Raw genomic sequence first — 17,396 nt, forward strand, 5'->3', positions numbered from 1 at the left:
TTCCTTCTTTCTTTGAGTAATAAACTTAATGTAAGATATCTAGAAACATTCATGGTCACCAATATCTGCACGTATTAAAATAATTTCAAACCACACCTGTAAAACAAATGAGGTATCTTGAACACTATACTTTCCAATAAGAAAACTAGGTAATGTGTCAATAAGCTTCCCAAACCATCGTAACTGTATCTCATTTGCTAAGGGATGAGAACTGGGCAGACAGAGTGCCCTGCACCATGGACACTGCCCGCACCCGTGCAGGGAGGGCCGGGCTCAGGGGTCGGGGCTCAGAGGAGCTCGGGGATGGAGTCTCAGGAGGGTGGGCATGCTAATGGCCACAGGAGCCTCTCCTGTCACTGGGGCCAGGGTGGTGCTGTGTTCCTGGGTTCATGTCAACTCTGCGCCCCTTCATATGGTCACCCTCTGTTCGACACACACCTGCCTCAGTTTCCCTTGTTGTAGACAGGGTGGAGCAGGGCAGCACCTGTCACAGCAGCACGGGAGACATGGCTGACGTCCAGGAGCAGAGAAGCACATCTTACCGGGAGTGAGTGTCCCTCTCCTGCGCCATCAGCACCACGGCCACCGGCCTCAGCCACCACTGGAGGGATGGAGAAAGCCAATGACAGCGCCCAGAGCAGCTTCGTCCTATTGGGATTTTCTGACCAACCCCAGCTGGAGAGGGTCCTCTTTGTGGTCATCCTGATTACCTATCTGCTGACCCTGCTGGGCAACACCACCATCATCCTGGTATCCCGGCTGGACCCCCAGCTCCACACCCCCATGTACTTCTTCCTCACCCACCTCTCCTTCCTGGACCTCTGCTTCATCACCACCTCCATCCCGCAGCTGCTGTACAACCTCAGCAGGCAGGACAAGACCATTAGCTATGCAGGCTGTGCCGTTCAGCTCTGCCTGTTCCTGGGGCTGGGAACTGTGGAGTGCCTGCTTCTGGCTGTCATGGCATATGACAGGTTTATTGCGGTATGCAAGCCTCTGCACTACATGGTGATCATGAACCCCCTGCTCTGCCTGGTCTTGGTGTCCATGGCCTGGGGTTGTGGGGCAGCCAACTCCGTGGTCATGCCCTCTATCACCCTGCACTTACCCCGCTGTGGACACAACAGACTGAACCACTTCCTGTGTGAATTACCTGCCCTGATCAGGATCGCCTGTATCAATACAGCAGCAGTGGAGGCCACGGTGTTTGTCCTGTCCGTGATCATTGTGCTGATGCCCCTGATCTTGATCCTGATCTCCTATGGCTGCATCGTGAGGGCTGTGTTACAAGTTCGATCAGCATCACGGATTAAAAAGGTCTTCAACACCTGTGGCTCCCACCTCACTGTCATCTCTCTTTTCTATGGAAACATCATCTACATGTACATGCAGCCAGGAAACAGCTCTTCCCAGAATCAGGGCAAGTTCCTCACCCTCCTCTACAGCTCTGTCTCCCCGCTCCTGAACCCCCTGATCTACACACTCAGAAACAAAGATGTGAAGGGGGCATTGAGAAGGCTGCTGCTGCATGACAGAAAGGTGGGGAAGGGCTGAGTCCCATGGATCGAGGGCATCTCCAGCCTGGGTGTGCTCCCATTAGGATCCAGACGCACCTGGACTGGGCCATGTGAGGACCTGTTCCCCAGCTCTCACATCTCTCTCTGGACTTAACAGACAGTATCAGTTCCCACATGCTGAGTTTTGTTGAGTGAATTACATAATACAAACACTCCTCCAGAAGATCATTACAGCCAAGTCCAAAGAAAAAAATGTAATAAGTAGTATAAAGATGAGTTTCCTACTTATAAGAGACTGCCATGTGGTGTCAAACCTACTTTTCTTAATCAGAGTTTTCCTTTTGGTGCTGTTTGTTTTCAATTCATTAAATCCTTAAGTCAGAAATATCTGTAGAGGAACAAATTTTATCATTGTGACCTATGCATTTAGCAAAAGGATTTTTTGATCTGATGATTTGTTTAAAAAAAAAAGTCATGAAAAAAACTCTGAATAACCAACTAGTTGATACCAAACTTCTAAGAACACATTTTTAAGGGAAAATCTCCATTTGTAGAGATGTGCCCATGATATCCCAGAAAAATGGAATGATCAAATCTTGGGAAATTCTGATCAGTGAAAAAGGCATTAAATATAATATGCATGGTGATTTTACTTGAAAGGTTCGGCGCAGTAAAGAAAAGGAGAGCCAGGCTAAATTTCTCAAAGGAAGGGAAAGTTTATTGCGCCCCGGGCAGACCTCACGCACCCAAGGTGGGCGTCAGTGAAGCCGCGCATGTTGTTAGGGGGAAGCAGGATTTTATAGGGTGAGGAGAGGTCATGTGGGAAGTTGGGCTCATATGGCAGGAAAAGTTTGTAGGGCAGGTATAGGTTCTTTGTCTGAGATGAGACTGGTAGGGGGAGGGGGGAGGCTCATTGTCTGTGTCCTCCAGGCAGGTATCCGCATTCCTGCCCCCCAGGTGGGCTACCTGGTTGGCTCCTGCATTCCGGCCTGCTGCATGGACCTTTCATACCAGCCTTTTGTTGATAGGAAAGGGGTGATGGTTCTTTCTTTGGCTACTTAGTGCTGAAAAGGGGCGAAGATCAAGGGGGTGGCTCAGGCCTGGTTATGAGGGTCTTCTGCAGGGATGCGAGAATATGGGTGGAGAAGGAGATGGTTAAAGGTGGTAGGAGACATTTCCCGAATGCGAGTTTGTATGAATTTTAGTAGGCAAGGAGGGAAAAGAAAAAAATAAGGTTATCATTAGTATTGGCCCCAAGAGTGGGAGGAGCCCTGACACTATAGGATTTTGAAACCATGTCAGCGGAGAGTTGGAGTCCCCGGTTTTACTAGTAATAACATTCTTCCCTGAGGAACAGGCAGGTACCCCCTTTATTAGCTGTTAACAAGTTCAGAGCCCGCCGGTTTTGGAGAGTGACCAGTGCCAGGGAGGTGAGCTGTCTTTTTAATGATGTTGAAGACATAGGTTTTTTCTAAGGAGGTATCAATTTGTACATAAAATTCCTTGGCAGAAATCAGGCTGTGTCCCAGGGCCCCACCCGCCATACTTGCAGCTGCTATCGATGATGCCAGGCTGATTCCAACCATGATTGGAAGAAAGGCTGCCTGCTTAGTCCAATGTGGTGAGAATAACTAACCTAGCTCTGACCGTCTGTACAGAGCTAACTGTGGGGCCACGAGGACTTGGATATGTGGGCCTGGAGTAGCAGAATTAATACACTGAGAGAGAGAGCCATTGCACCAGAAAAAGTTTTTCTTTGCTGTTGTTCGGAGCACAGAAGTAACCGAAATATTAGAAGCACAGGAATGAAAGCTGACAAGGGCATTAGTTTGATAGCAGGGGTAGCTGTGATTGGAGTCCCATAGGGTGACTGAGAGTTGGGGAGTCTGGCAAGCAGCGTCCGTTATCTTGGTCATAGTGGTATTGAGATTAATTGGACCTGCTGCCAGTAGAGGCCTCCGAAGGGAAGCACAGAGGAAACAAGAGGAGATGTTAGTCCCAAAAGAGTCATTTAGGAAGGTTATAGTGTTTTGGATTATATGAATTTAGGTTGAGGGTGTCTCGGTCTTTTCTGATGATGTTAGCTAATTTTATAGGATTTGTTCTGAATGGAGGATGTCCTGGGAGACTTGGACTGTGGCATTTTGTGTCAGGACATATTCCCTTGAGATGGACAGTGTTGCCACTGGATAGGAATGCCAGCCAGTGTACCCTGTACCCAACATTGGTCCCAAGGATCTGAAATAGCATAGCTAACTTTACTCATATTGAAGCCCGTATTATGACGGACCAGAGAGAACATTTGGCCTTTGTCTGGAAGTTGCACTGTGCATGACTGCTAAGGGCACCCCCCATATTTTCTATAGGTATTTTTGCAGTGATCTAAGGTTTGATGGTAAAGAAACAAAACAAGGTGTTCATAGGGTTATTAATCGATGAAAGAGTTAGGGTGAGAGTGATAAGTGCTGTGCATCCAGCCTGTGGGCACTCCGCAGTACCCACCTAGTGGGTGGTTTTAGTGGATCCTGAGACAAAGGTCTACCTAACTTTGAATTTCCATACACATAACACTGAGCTAGGGGAGATTTTGACAAGAAATGCACATCCTAGTAGGACCCAGGTTATGACATACATACTGTTTGTCTTCAGGGGAACATTTGACCCGTGATAGATGGTGCCAGGAGGGGTGTCCCAGAAGTGTTACCGCTTTAGGTGTGGTGAGAATAACCGTGTGTGGGCTGGTCCACCAAGGCTGCAGTGGCTTTGGCTGAAGCAATTTGAGCAGGACTTGGTCTCCTGGATGCAGTGGTAGGGAAGGTTGGTTGAGGAGGTCGAGATCCGAGGCAGGACTGGGTAAGTACCGGTCTGCCTGTTCCTGGAGTTGTTGCCTGAGTAGGGAGAGGTAAATTCTGTCTGGGTAGGTGTCCAGGCAGTTGGTGAGCTGATCGATGGTAACAGTGGCCTAGGTGGCCCGCCGCTGACCACGTGCATCTTCATAAGAGCTGTCAGTCTACAAACACAGGAGGCATCTGACAAAGGTGAGTCAGTCTGGAGGTTTGCATTTCTTCCAGGAATTTTAGGACATGAATAAACGGCAGAAGGTGGCCAGAGACAGGCAGGAGAGTGGCTGGGTTGAGAGAATTATACTGAGTGAGACTCACCAGGGGATTTTCAATAAAGAACACATGGAAATACTGTAAATGGGCAGGAGTGAGAGTGGAGAGCGAGCAGGGAGAGCGAGGGCCTGAAGGCAGTGCGAGGAATGTACTTGGGTGGGTCTTTTTAGAGTAAGTTTGAGGGACTCCTGGGTGAGTAGAGCTGTCACCACCAGGGCTCTAAGGCAGGGTTGCCAGCTCCTAACGGTGGGATCCATTTGCTTGGAGAGATAAGGGATAGGATGCAGGGCTGTTCCGAGAGGCTGGAAAAGGCCGCCTGCCTCAGTACCCCGACGTTCGTCTGTGAACAGGAGCAAAGGCTTTTCTGGATCAGGAAGGGTAAGGACAGGTGCCTGAAGAAGGATATGTGTGACCCTGTGGACTCCCCGGGGGATTGGAGAGGTCCTTCAGGGAGGCTTTTGCTGCATTGTGCAGTGGCGTGGCTGGGAAAGCAAAATTAGGGATCCAAAGACGGAAAAGTCCAACCAAACCTAAGAAAGAAAGGATTTGTTTTGTCGATTTAGGGGAGGGAAGGTCCCAGATGGCCTGTTTGTGGTCCACTGTCAGCTGTTTGGAGGAAGGAGTTAGTTGAAGACCCAGATAGACAACTGTGGGAACTGAGAGTTGCGCTTTGGATGGGGAGACAGTATCCTTTGGAGCACAGGAAGCTGAGGAGTTGTGCAGTGTGTTGCTGAGATTGTGGCAGAGAAGGACGGCAGAGGAGGAGATCGGCAACATACTGGAGGAGAGTGTGGGGTGGAGTATGACATGACAAGAGATTACTGGCTAATGCCTGACCAAACAGTTGAGAGCTGTCCCAGGAACCCTAAGGCAGGACTGTCCAGGCCAGTTGCTGGGAGGTGTGTGTCCGGGTTTTCCCAAGTAAAAGCGAATAGTAAGTAACATTGAGGATCCAGAGGAATGGTAAAAAAGGCATCTTTGAGGTCAAGCACAGAGAAGTGTGTGGTAGAAGACGGTATATGAGACAGAAGGGTGTAGGGGTTTGGCACTACAGGATGGACAGGCACCACCACTTCGTTAATGAGGCGAAGGTCTTGAATTAGGGGATAAGAACCATCAGGCTTTTTTCCAGGGAGAATGGGAGTATTACAGGGCGAGTTGATAGGAATAAGGATTCCCTTTCCCAGGAGTTGTTGGCTGATGGGTTTGAGACCCTGACGGTGAGTGAGGGAAATTGGAAACTGGGAGCGAGAGGGAAAAGAGGGATTCTTAAGGCAAATGAGGACTGGGGTACGATGGGTGGCAACAATTAGGATAGAGATATTTCAGAACATGGGGTTGACAGTGGAGGGAGACAGTGGGTAGTCCTGAGAAGGATTAGGAGATGTTTGGAGTTGTGGGAGGATGAGAGCAGCACTAGGGTGTTGGAAACATGAGAGAGTAGCCCTGAGTTTGGTCAGAAGATCCTGACCCAGGAGTGGTGTGGGGCAAGAAGGAATGACTAGGAAAGAGCGGACCAGTGGTCCTGAGCCGAGAAGGAAGGCCGTCAACACCCGTAACCAAGACCTGAGAAGGATAAACTTGACCGGAATAGGAGGGGAGGACAGAGAAGGTAGACCCCGTGTCAACCAGAAAGGAGATGTACTTACCTGCTACCTTGACCATTACCCTGGGCTCCTCAAAGGTTATCAGAGTTGATAAGTCTGGGCCTCTTCAGTCCTCAGCCACCAAACCCAAGACCGCCAGTGACAAGAGTTGCAGGGACTGGAAGGACTGGCCCACCACAGCCAGGTGTGGAGGGACAGTCACTTTTCCAGTGACCCTGGATGTTGCAGATGAGGCACGGTCCTGGCGGAGGGCGGGGATTGGGGCATTGTCTGGACCAGTGTTCTTGGCCACATTTGAAGCAGGCTTCGGCGGCGGTCGGTCGGTTGGGGCCCATGGGGCCCATTGTCGTCCTCTGTTGGGCAGCAGGCGCTGCGGTCGTTGGAGGAGCAGGGCCTGGCGGTCTCAAGGCAGCTACTGGGGCCTGAGCTTGAAGCTCAGCCTTCTGGCGACTGCGGAGTTTACTCTCTGCCCTGTCCTGTTCCTCCCGGTTGTTAAATAATTTAAAGGCCATTTTCAGCAGATCCTGGATAGGGGTTTGAGGACCATCCTCAGCCTTTGGAAGTCAGGAGGTTTTTTTTTTTTTTTTTTTTTTTGAGGAAGACTGGGTAATTTTTCAGAACTTATGAAAGTTTATAGGTTTAGGCACTGCCGGTTGGAGACCAGCTAGGCTGACAGGTCAGAGGTCAGGGTGGAAGAGAAGATAACATGAAATTATGACATGTAAGGTCATAAGCTAAGGTAAGATAATGAAATTTAGGTGTAGGTAGTGGGATAGTTTGTGAAAGAGCCAAGATGCTTTACAAATTGGGAGAGATCAGACAGAGAAAGGAACATGGACTCTAATTTTTTCTTTAGTTCCCACCCACTTCTCTGAGGGGAGGGAGAAGAGGATCAGCAGGGAGAGGGTGTGGCAGCTGGGAGGTGAAAAGAAAGGGGGGAGGGGCTGGATTGGGTAGGTGGAGGAGGTGAAGACTGAAAATTTAGAGGATCAGAGAATGCAGAAGAGGGGTCTGGAGAGGGCGAAGAGTGAGAGGAGTCTCGAGACTTAGAAAGTACGGCAGGTTTTCAGGAGGGAGGGAAGGGGCGGAGCGCAAGAGAAAGACAGCCTGGCCCTAAGGATCTCTGACCATTTTCCATTGCCGTGACAGAATTGTTTAGGTCTGTAAGGACCGAGAAGTCAAAAGTGCCATGTTTGGGCCAGTGGGAGCCATTGTCCAATTGATACTGAGGCCACGTAGTGTTGCAGTGAAAGACCAGACGCTTAGGGCGTATATCCGGCCTAAGTCCCAACGGATTGAGGTTTAAGAGAAGGCATGCCAGTGGAGTGGCCGAGCTCGGATTGGAATTTGTGGACCCCATGACTAAGTCGGCTCCTTTCCCAACTAACGGGGTCACAGAGTCAGGACGCAGCGTCCCACGAACATGAACTGGCCGTTGGGGGCGCAGGCCCAGAATTGCGGCGTCCCCCGATTCGGTCCTGGCCTTCGGAACAGAGGCAGACAAGCGAGGGGGACGTCTCCACCGCTCGGTTGCGCCTAGGATTCGGGCACCTAGTCTGGAAGTGCGTCCCCAGATCCAGGGTCTAGATGGGCCCACGGTTTACGGAACAGCCAACCAAGGTACGGTACGGGAGTCAGGAGAGGAGCTGAATAGCCAGAGGTGAGGGCCTCCCAGGAAGGAGGGTCAGGCAGTGACTTACCCCAAGGATTAAGGCCGGTGGTGGGTGTGAGATGTCTGCAATGGAGAGGAGAGGTCCCAGGGACGAGAAGGCTGCCCCAGTGCCAGGAGACACGGCCTTCCCGGGTTTCGGCACCAAGATGAAAGGTTCGGCGCGGTAAAGAAAAGGAGAGCCAGGGTAAATTTCTCAAAGGGAGGGAAAGTTTATTGCGCCCCGGGCGGACCTCACGCACCCAAGGTGGGGGTCAGTGAAGCCGCGCACTTTGTTAGGGGGAAGCAGGGTTTTATAGGGTTAGGAGAGGTCAGGTGGGAAGTTGGGCTCATACGGAGGGAAAAGTTTGTAGGGCAGGTATAGGTTCTTTGTCTGAGACAAAACTGGTAGGGGGAGGGGGGAGGCTCATTGTCTGAGTCCTCCAGGCAGGTATCCACATTCCTGCCCCCCAGGTAGGCTTCCTGGTTGGCTCCTGCATTCCGGCCTGCTGTTCCTGCCCCCCCAGGTGGGCTTCCTGGTTGGCTCCTGCATTCCGGCCTGCTGCATGGACCTTTCATTACTCTTGTGTACTGTCCCTTTTTGGTAATCTTCCACAATCGTTCTTCCCTTCCCCCTCTCCAAAACATCACATCTTTAGTTGAAGATATTATTAAATGAGGTGGCTTGAGCCATATCAGAGCATCACTCAGTTTTACTGAGTGAAATCTGAAAGTTATCCAGAAAAGCACTAAACCCTTATTACTCAGGTTGAAACCGGAGCATCACGTGGACATCAGAAGCCAATAGGTAGCACTGAACCAAAGGGAACACTGAAGATAGTCATACTTCATCCAACAGGTAAGAAAATAGGTGAAGAAATCCTGGAGACTGAAGTCTATAGCAAGGAAGCTGACATACAAGCTGCAGCACTGCAGTTCAGCTAGTGACCTGGGTAGTGGAGGGCTGACTGGTTAGAGCTTGACTGAGGGGAAACATGTGTGTAAAAACTTGGTCCCTAGTGAAAAGAGTAAGAACAGTATGCTGGGCAGCATGCCTTCTGTCCACCCCCTCCACGAGACTGGTACTGACCTACTGAAGTATAATGAGAACACACAGATTTCAGATGTTTGGGTCTGGAACCCAAAACTGGAGAGCTATGGCAGAGCCACAAACATAAGCCATTTACCCATCCAGCACATTCACACCAGCTGATGGACACTTTCCTATACCCAGCTCAGCAGCTGCAACAACAGGTCTCTAACCTGTGGTACCTGGGAAAGACCAAAACTGTAAAATCACATAAATTCACAGCTCCACCTGCTGGAAAAGTAGAAGCAGTGTGCATATCTAAGTGTCTGCTGTTTATGAAAAGGAAATCTAAAGCAGCAGAATGTGCAGATAAAAAGTTATAATACATGGAATTTTGAGACCTTAAGAGAGCATGACATCACAGGAAAGGAAAAAGCTTCAGAATCCAACCACAGACATAAAAAATTATATTTCCTTATCAGATACAGAATTTGAAAGTGTCATGATAAAGAAATGGAAGAAAATACAGAAATATAAGTCAAAATGATACAATAGAACACTGAAAATCTAATCAAATAGATATAACAACATTCAGAAAATCTAATGAATGCAATGAGAAATTTATGACAGAGTTATGAACAGGATTTATGAACAGAAAATAGAAATTGAAGCTTTAAAAATTAAACAATGAGTTGCAGGATGTAAAAAATGTTAATAGAGGGAATTTTAAAAATTGTCAGAAAAATATGAAATAAAATAGACCAAATGGAGAGTCAGATCAGTGATATCCAAGATAGTAATGCACAAAGGACTCAGGGAGAAGAAAAAAGAGAAATACAACATAAAATGAAAGGAAGGAAGGAAGGGAAGATGGGAGGGAGGGAGGGAGGGAGGAAGGGAGGAAGGGAGGGAGGAATTCCAAGGCATATCCAACTCCATTAGAAAAGGATACTGGGTATACCTAAAGAGTAACAGAGAGAGAACACACAATGTATTCAAAGCAATAATAAAGGAAAGTTTCCTAAACCCGAGGGAGGAATTAAATGTACAAATCCATAAAGATAAAAGAACTTGGTTATCTAAATGTAATGATACCTACACCAAGACACACAGTAGTGAAACTTCCAAGAGGTCAAAACAAAGAAAGACTATTGAAGGGTGAGGGGGTGGGAAGCAGGTAACTTATGAAGGCTTACATCAGACTTACATCAGAAGGCTTTTTCTGAGGAAATAATACAAGCTAAGACAGAGTGGTAAGACATATATAATATACTTGAGACAAGAATACTATATCCTACAAAATATAGCTTTGAAAGGAAAAGGAAGGTTTTTCCAGACAAACAGAAGTTGAAGGAGACTTCAACTAGACTTTCCTTACAAAATATGTAGAAAGGAGCTCTTATATCTAAAGAGAAGAAAAATTAAAAAAAAAAAAGAAAGAAAGAAACTAGAAGCAGAGAACTAAAAACAATTCACAGTCAGAAATCCTCATATGTCAACAATCACCCTAACTTTAAATGTATGGAACTCACCAATCAAAAGGTAGAGTGACTTGTGGATCAGAAAACAAAACCCAACTTTCCACTATCTCCTTTGGACCCACCTGAGTTCCAAAGAAAAACATAAGTCAAAGTAAAAGTTTGAAAAACAACAAGTAAATGGGACCCTAAAAAAAGCAGAGACAACCACACTTATTACCAGAGAAAATAGATTTCTAGCTAAAAAAAGTTAACAAGAGACAGAAAAGGACCTAATGTATTGACTAAGAGATCAATGCATTAGGAAAACAGCACACACATACACACATCTGAAGAAGCATCAAAATATCTAAAGCAACTAATACCAAATCTAAAAATAGATATTGGCAGCAGCATAATAGTATTTGGGGCCTTCAAGATTCCACTTTTTATCAATTAATGGATGAACCAGACAGAAAATGAACAAGGATGCAATAGCCTTAAAGAAGGAATTAGACCACCTGGGCTTAATAGACACTTACAGGACAAAATAGCTGAGTACACAATTTTCTCAAGTGTACATGGAACATTCTTCAAGAAACATCAATAAATTCACAACAAATATCAAGTATCAGGCCTCCTTGGTGGCACAGGGATTAAAGCCTCAGTGCTATCAAACTGCAGCAGAGTTTGATCCCCACCTGGGAAGCTGACCCACACGACACTGAAGACCTCCACTATCTCGCCCGCTGCTCTCCTCAGCAGTGTATCTCAGTTCTTCTTCCCACCCTGTCTCCAGTGAATTCTCTCAACCCCCACACCTCTGGCCTATACACTATAGCATAGATAAATAAATATTTAAAAAAATAAAAATCAAGTGTCTTCTCTGGTCATAATGACATCAAACCAGTTTCTCTGGGTCTCTCCCATGTATACTGGAGACATACTAAACTCTTGTTGCTAAAGTTTTTCTTTATCGTTCTCCAATTATTCTGCCTTTTGTTATATGTGGTGCCTTAGGCAATACCTCAAAATTGTAGAGGCAAAAATATTTTTCCTCATCTATATTTTTTCTAGTCAACTGGGATATAAATAGCCAAGAAACTATTTCTAAAAATATTTTCTCCTGCTAATCTAAATTTAGGAAAGTAGTTTAAGACATTTTTACCTTCCCATCCAAAATGGGCATCCACTCTAGAAATTTTATAAAATTCCTAGAAATCAATGTTTTGATATCATATCATTCATTGTAATTGTACTTAATAACCAAATATCCTTCTTAATTGTATGAAATCCAATTTGATCTTTAATGGATCTAATGGGTGTTTTTAAGACTTTATGTAATTTAGAAAAGCTTCTGTATTACTCTGATTCTTTTGAAAAAGTGATTCATCCCAAATAGACCCATGGAAAGGACAGATTTCTGGTAAGCTGAAGATCATAAAACTGGGGCCTCCTCTGGTGGCGCAGGCAGTTGAGCGTTGTGCTGTGAAGCTGTCCGTCAGCCTCTGCAGTGCAGGTTCAATCCCAGCTGGCCGGCAAGGGTCCCATGGCACAGCAGATCTCTCCTGTTTCACCCGCTGCTCCCATCAGCAGTGTGTTTCATCAGTCTTCCTGTTCTGTTCCCCGCTCTGTCTCTGTTGAGTCCTCTCACCCTCCCATGCATCTGGCCTGTACCCCAGTTCTGGTGTAAATGAATAAATAAATCTTTTAAAAAATCATAAAACTGAACAGGGTAGGAATTTGCAGAACTTACAGTAAAACTGGAAACTAGCAGAGCAATAACCAGGATAAGCTGATGTGATTAATAACTTTTAGTTTTTAATAACTTGTCAAAAATTGAAATTAGATCATTTAATTTCCTTTTTCTTAGGAATTACTGTGTAATTTTAATCCATTATGGTCATACCATTGACTGTAAATGTAACAAAATCATACTGGGGCACAAAAGCTGACCACCTCGGGTCAGGTGTTCACTCCTAAAATTCTGTGTCTGATAATTGTGAGCCCAGCAAAGGCTCTTGGCATGGAGTGGAGGCTACAGATATGCTGGGTCTCGTGCCTCAGGTTTCCATGCTGATTAATGGGGAATAATGAGAAGTCACATTTTGACAGCCATTGTGCAAATAACAACACAAATGGAGATAAGTCATCACCCTTCCCACAAGGGTCCACACAGCATCTTGGCAAGCTTTTCTACTAAGAGATGTACCTTGGATCAAAAAAATACATATGCCTTCATTCAAGCTTCTCATGCCTTTCAATAACCTCTCATTCAGAGGTCTCCATATCCAAAATGGTAATTCTCACATTATTTCAGCTCATTCTAGTACCTTTGGGGCATCAGAGCCATAATCTTGCCTCCACTTCTCCTCACTTCTCTCTCCCCCTCTCCCTGCCTCTCACCCTCTCTCTCTCTTCTTCACTCCTCTCTCTCCCTTCACCTCTCCCCATCTCTCTCCTTTCTCCTTCACTCTGTCTTTCCTTTCACTCTCCCCTCTCTGTTCTATTCAGAGGAGCATGACAGAGCAGAATAATTTTAGAAGGGAGAGAACCTCATTAGGTCCTGCCACCGACAAAGCCTCTATGCATTCATGCTTGACCACACAATCCCCTCTCCTCTCACTTGTGAACTCCAGCAGCAGTAATGGCCTCCATCCCTCTGGCCAATATTTTAGGGATCACTCAGCTGTGGCATCTCCCACCATGATCTGAGCAGAGAAGAAGCTGGTGTCCTGGGACTCAGCTCACTCACCCGTCAGCAGGGGTCAAGCAGGACTCACAGCTTAGTGCAACACTTGTGTGTTGGGGCCACAGTAGGGCAGGCCTTGGTGAGACCCTGACAATCCCACCATCTGAGCTGGACTCCCCGTGGCTCAGCAAGGGGATCCCTGGCCTGAGATTGCATGTCCCTGGGTGTCCAGCAGGCACCAGGCTCCTCAGGCGGGAGGAGCCACTTCACAGGCTCTGGCCTTGCACACCTCAGGGATGAACAGGAGCCCCGAGAGCACCCATTAACTACTCTCCATGTGTATCTTGTCAGACTTAATGAGTGACGACAATTTTAACCTCCCTTCACTCCTTTCCAAGCATGCAAACCAGCCCTTTCTGCTCCCTGCCCAGCTCCAGGTGTCACCTCCAGGACTGCCTCTACCTGGGACTCCCTCAACCTGGACTCCCTCTACCTGGACTCCCTCTACCTGGACTCCTTCTACCTGGATTCCCTCTACCTGGACTCCCTCTACCTGGGACTCCCTCAACCTGGACTCCCTCTACCTGGATTCCCTCTACCTGGACTCCCTCTACCTGGGAATCCCTCTACTTGGGAATCCCTCTACCTGGACTCCCTCTAACTGGGACTCCCTCAACCTGGACTCCCTCTACATGGATTCCCTCTACCTGGACTCCCTCTACCTGGACTCCATCTACCTGGGGCTCCCTCCACTGGGAATCCCTCTGTGAGTCCTTCCTTCCTTCCTCTCGTCTGACCAGCACAAGTGTCTCAGTGAGACCCCACGGCCTTCATGCTCACCCCGCCCTCTGGCCGCACCAGCCGAGGCGTCTTAAACACAGAACACGACACTCTGTGCTGCGTCGTCTGGTGTCTTAGTGGTTAGGATGTGGGGCTACCCTTGCGTGTTTTTTCTTGTCTTTGCTCTTCTTGGTAGAATATGAGGCCCTAAGTGCTGGACAAACAAGACCCGCAGATATTGGCGCCTGCACCTCAGGAGCTGCCACAACAGCCCACACCCAGGCTGCATGCTGGGTGGTCCCGTGAAGAGCACCTGGCAGGAGGCTGGGCTGGCACAGCCAGCGGACCCAGTGCCTCTGTGATGGGGAGGGGTTTCGGGCAGGGCCCTGGGTCCCCTGTCGCTCTATGACTAAGAGGTCGAGCCTAGCATAGGTCCTCAGTTTCCCCAAGCTGCAGGGCTCCCTAGTTAGGCTGCAGTGCTCCCGAGTTAGGCTGCGCTGAGCCAGAAAGCCACAGGCACAGAAGACTGGGTGCGTTTTCAGATCACAAATCTGATTATTCCCCAGACCCTCTAGGGGCCCGCGTGGCCTGCTGGGAGGCAGCGAGGAGGCACCTGGAGGGAGAGATCTGGGAGGCTGGTTGGCTGGACAAAGCCAAACAGCTCCATTCTGGGAAGACAAATCAGGTGACGGGGTGTGGGGTTCTACTCTCAGTGTCTCAAGGGTGAGAGAGCGGGCACCCTGGGCTTTATTAAATCCACCTGCTCGGAGGCAAACCCTCCCTGCACCTCACCTGTGCCATTCTCTTCCTGTGGATCTTCTGCTCTCACAACTCAAGGTGACAGGCCGGAGCGGTGCCGTCTGCACATCGACAGCACTTGTGCTCTGCGAACCCACAACTGCTACACGTTTGCCTCACTCAAGTTGCTCTGCTCCCTGACTCTGCATTTCTATCCATTCAGAAGTACCCCAGGAGACATTCTGACAGATTTCCAGGCCAGTTGATTCAAACTTCTCTAATTCCAACCCCGTTGATTCAAAACTTCTCTACTTCCTCTCTAACACTGCACTGCTTTCCCACACCTTTCTCTTTGCCTTCAGCTTGTGATGTTGTTTCTTCTGCACGAACCTAGGAACATTGTCACATGGACATGGTCTAAAAAATCAGGTATATGTGATACAAAAACTTGCTATCACTGAGTTTTTGAAGCTAAAGAATAAATTGATATACACTGAAAACTTCCCTGCAAGCCCACAAATAAATGAATTAATAAAGCAAGTAGTTCCATGTGCCATCACCAAGTTTTAATAAAATACTTTCTATCACCCCCCACACTGAAAAGGCTTCTCCACTGTTCAGGGCAATTAATTTTCTCTTTTGCACACACAAATGTCTTGGCTTAAAGAAGTCAAAATTATTTTGCTCTATTTTCAATAGACCAAATGAGGAAAAAAAAATAACCCTCCAGCTGTGGGAGGACCGAGCCTGCCTCAATTACTTTTCTCCCCTGAAGACCTGGGGGCCGGCCACCCTCTGTGACTGTAGCTGGAGGACAGCAGTGGACTGAGCCCTGACCTGATGCCCTGAGGTAAGCTTCTTGCAGATGTGAGGGATGAATTCTCAGTGGACCCAATTACCCTCAGAGCAGGGCGGGCCCTGGGGAGTGAAGGGAATCTGCCGGGGACACTCCTCAGTGCCGGCAGTAATGACCTGAGGGATCCCAGTGTCCCTGACACCTGGGGATGCCGACGAGCCCTGAACACCCAGGGCCGCTGCTGTGTCTCCTCAGGAGACCTGCTGACTTCAGTGCCTCGGCACAAATACCAACATCCACCTGCTTCCAGGGGAGGCTGCCAGAAGAGGCGCCGTCACACCCCCGCACCTGCACGACTGCAGGACCCAGGGTGCTCCCAGGAGAAGACGGTGACCAGCCTGGGGTCCCCGCCTGACCTGCACCCGGACCTTGATGGTGACCTTGGGTAGCAGTGGGAGGAGGTGAGCGGGGTGCCAGGTGCACTCAGCACCAGGGCTGTGCTGCAGGTAGCGGTGACAGGAGCAGCCACTGGGGAGTCCCCAGGACAGGAACAGGGAGGACACGTCTGCACCCCGACGGACTCCCCCGCCGAGGCTGCACCCCTCAGGCGTCGCGGGCCCCGCTACTCTGCCCTGAATGGCAACCAGTGCCCACACAGGCCCTCAGCAGGGAGGCGCCTAGGGAAGCCAGGCTCGGCGCAGCGAGCACGGCCATGGTTCAGCACTGGCCGGGCGAGCCAGGAGAGAGCGGCTCCCCATGGAGGGCCCGACCTGGGAGGGCAGGCTCGGGACACGCCAGGGCCTGCTCCTGCGGGTGGCCTGGGAGCCAGGGTGTGCAGGGGATGCGAGGACCATGCCCACGGTGCACTCGGGCAGTGTGGCCGCGACATGTCTCAGCCCCAGGGGCCTGCGCTGCGGGTGGCTCCTCCTCACCACACGTGTCAACACAGAATTTCTCTGCCTGGCTCGACCAGATGCTTTTCCCAGCCCCTCCCTGGATGGAGGTCAGATTTCATGACACATTCACAGAGATCTCCACATCCACAAACTTTCTCTCACATTAAAAATATCTCCAACATATCTGGGAAACATGGTGCTCTGATGCGCCCCGTTTTCAGAGAGAAAAGCAGGGAAAGGCAGGCGAGCTGCGCAGTCTGCTGGGCACAGGGCTGGGCTGGGCTGGGGGCTGGGCTGGGCTGGGGCCTGGGGTCAAGATCTGTGTATCTGTACCTTCCAGTGAGGCAGGGGTGCAGGTCCTCCAACATGTGTTGGTGCGGATGCTGCATGGCAGAGATGGAAGGTGATGGAGGTTCTGTGCACAGCTGTGAATTAATCCAAAAACAAAATCATTTCTATACAAATTTTGCAATTTATTTCTCCTAAGCAATACAGAGTATACTGGAAATATAGATCTAATTTCTCCAATATGACGCCCGCTGGAGAGATGACTTTTGTGTGTGTGTCGCATGTGAACATTGTTTCTCCTCTGGAACGGGACGGTCACCCCAGGGATGAGGAAGGCATGGACCGAAAGGGCCCAGGGGGAGGGTGAGCAGACAGCGTGTCCTGCACCATGGACACTGGCCACACCTGTGCAGGGAGGGCCGGGCTCAGGGGTCGGGACTCAGAGAAGCTCGGGGACGGAATCTCACGAGGGTGGACATCTGGTGGCCGCAGGGGCCTCTCCTGTCACTGGGGCCAGGGCAGTGATGTGTTCCTGGGTTCATGTCAGCTCTGCATCCACCCCCATTCAACACACCGCTGCCTCTGTTTCCCTTGCTGTAGATGGGGTGGAGCTGGGCAGCGCCTGTCACAGCAGCCTGGGAGACATGGCCCATGTCCAGGAGCAGAGAAGCACGTCTGACTCGCAGTGAGTTTCCCTCACCTGTGCAACCAGCACCACGGCCACAGGCCTCAGCCGCCACCGAGGGGATGGAGGCAGCCAATGACAATGCCCAGGGCAGCTTCGTCCTCTTGGGCTTTTCCGACTGACCCCGTCTGGAGAGGGTCCTCTTC

At 49.2% G+C, this 17,396-nt stretch overlaps 1 protein-coding gene across 1 annotated transcript; it reads left to right on the forward strand.

The window, feature by feature from the left end:
- Positions 1-609: 609 nt before the first annotated feature.
- On the forward strand, positions 610-1,554 carry LOC311176043 (olfactory receptor 2W3-like; the record flags this gene model as incomplete). The annotated part of the gene is made up of 1 exon (XM_084241347.1): positions 610-1,554. The coding sequence occupies one exon, from the start codon at positions 610-612 to the stop codon at positions 1,552-1,554; it is 945 nt and encodes a 314-aa protein (XP_084097473.1).
- Positions 1,555-17,396: the final 15,842 nt, after the last annotated feature.

The sequence above is a fragment of the Talpa europaea genome (genome assembly GCF_964194135.1).
Source record: "Talpa europaea genome assembly, chromosome: 8".
Lineage (NCBI taxonomy): Eukaryota > Metazoa > Chordata > Mammalia > Eulipotyphla > Talpidae > Talpa > Talpa europaea.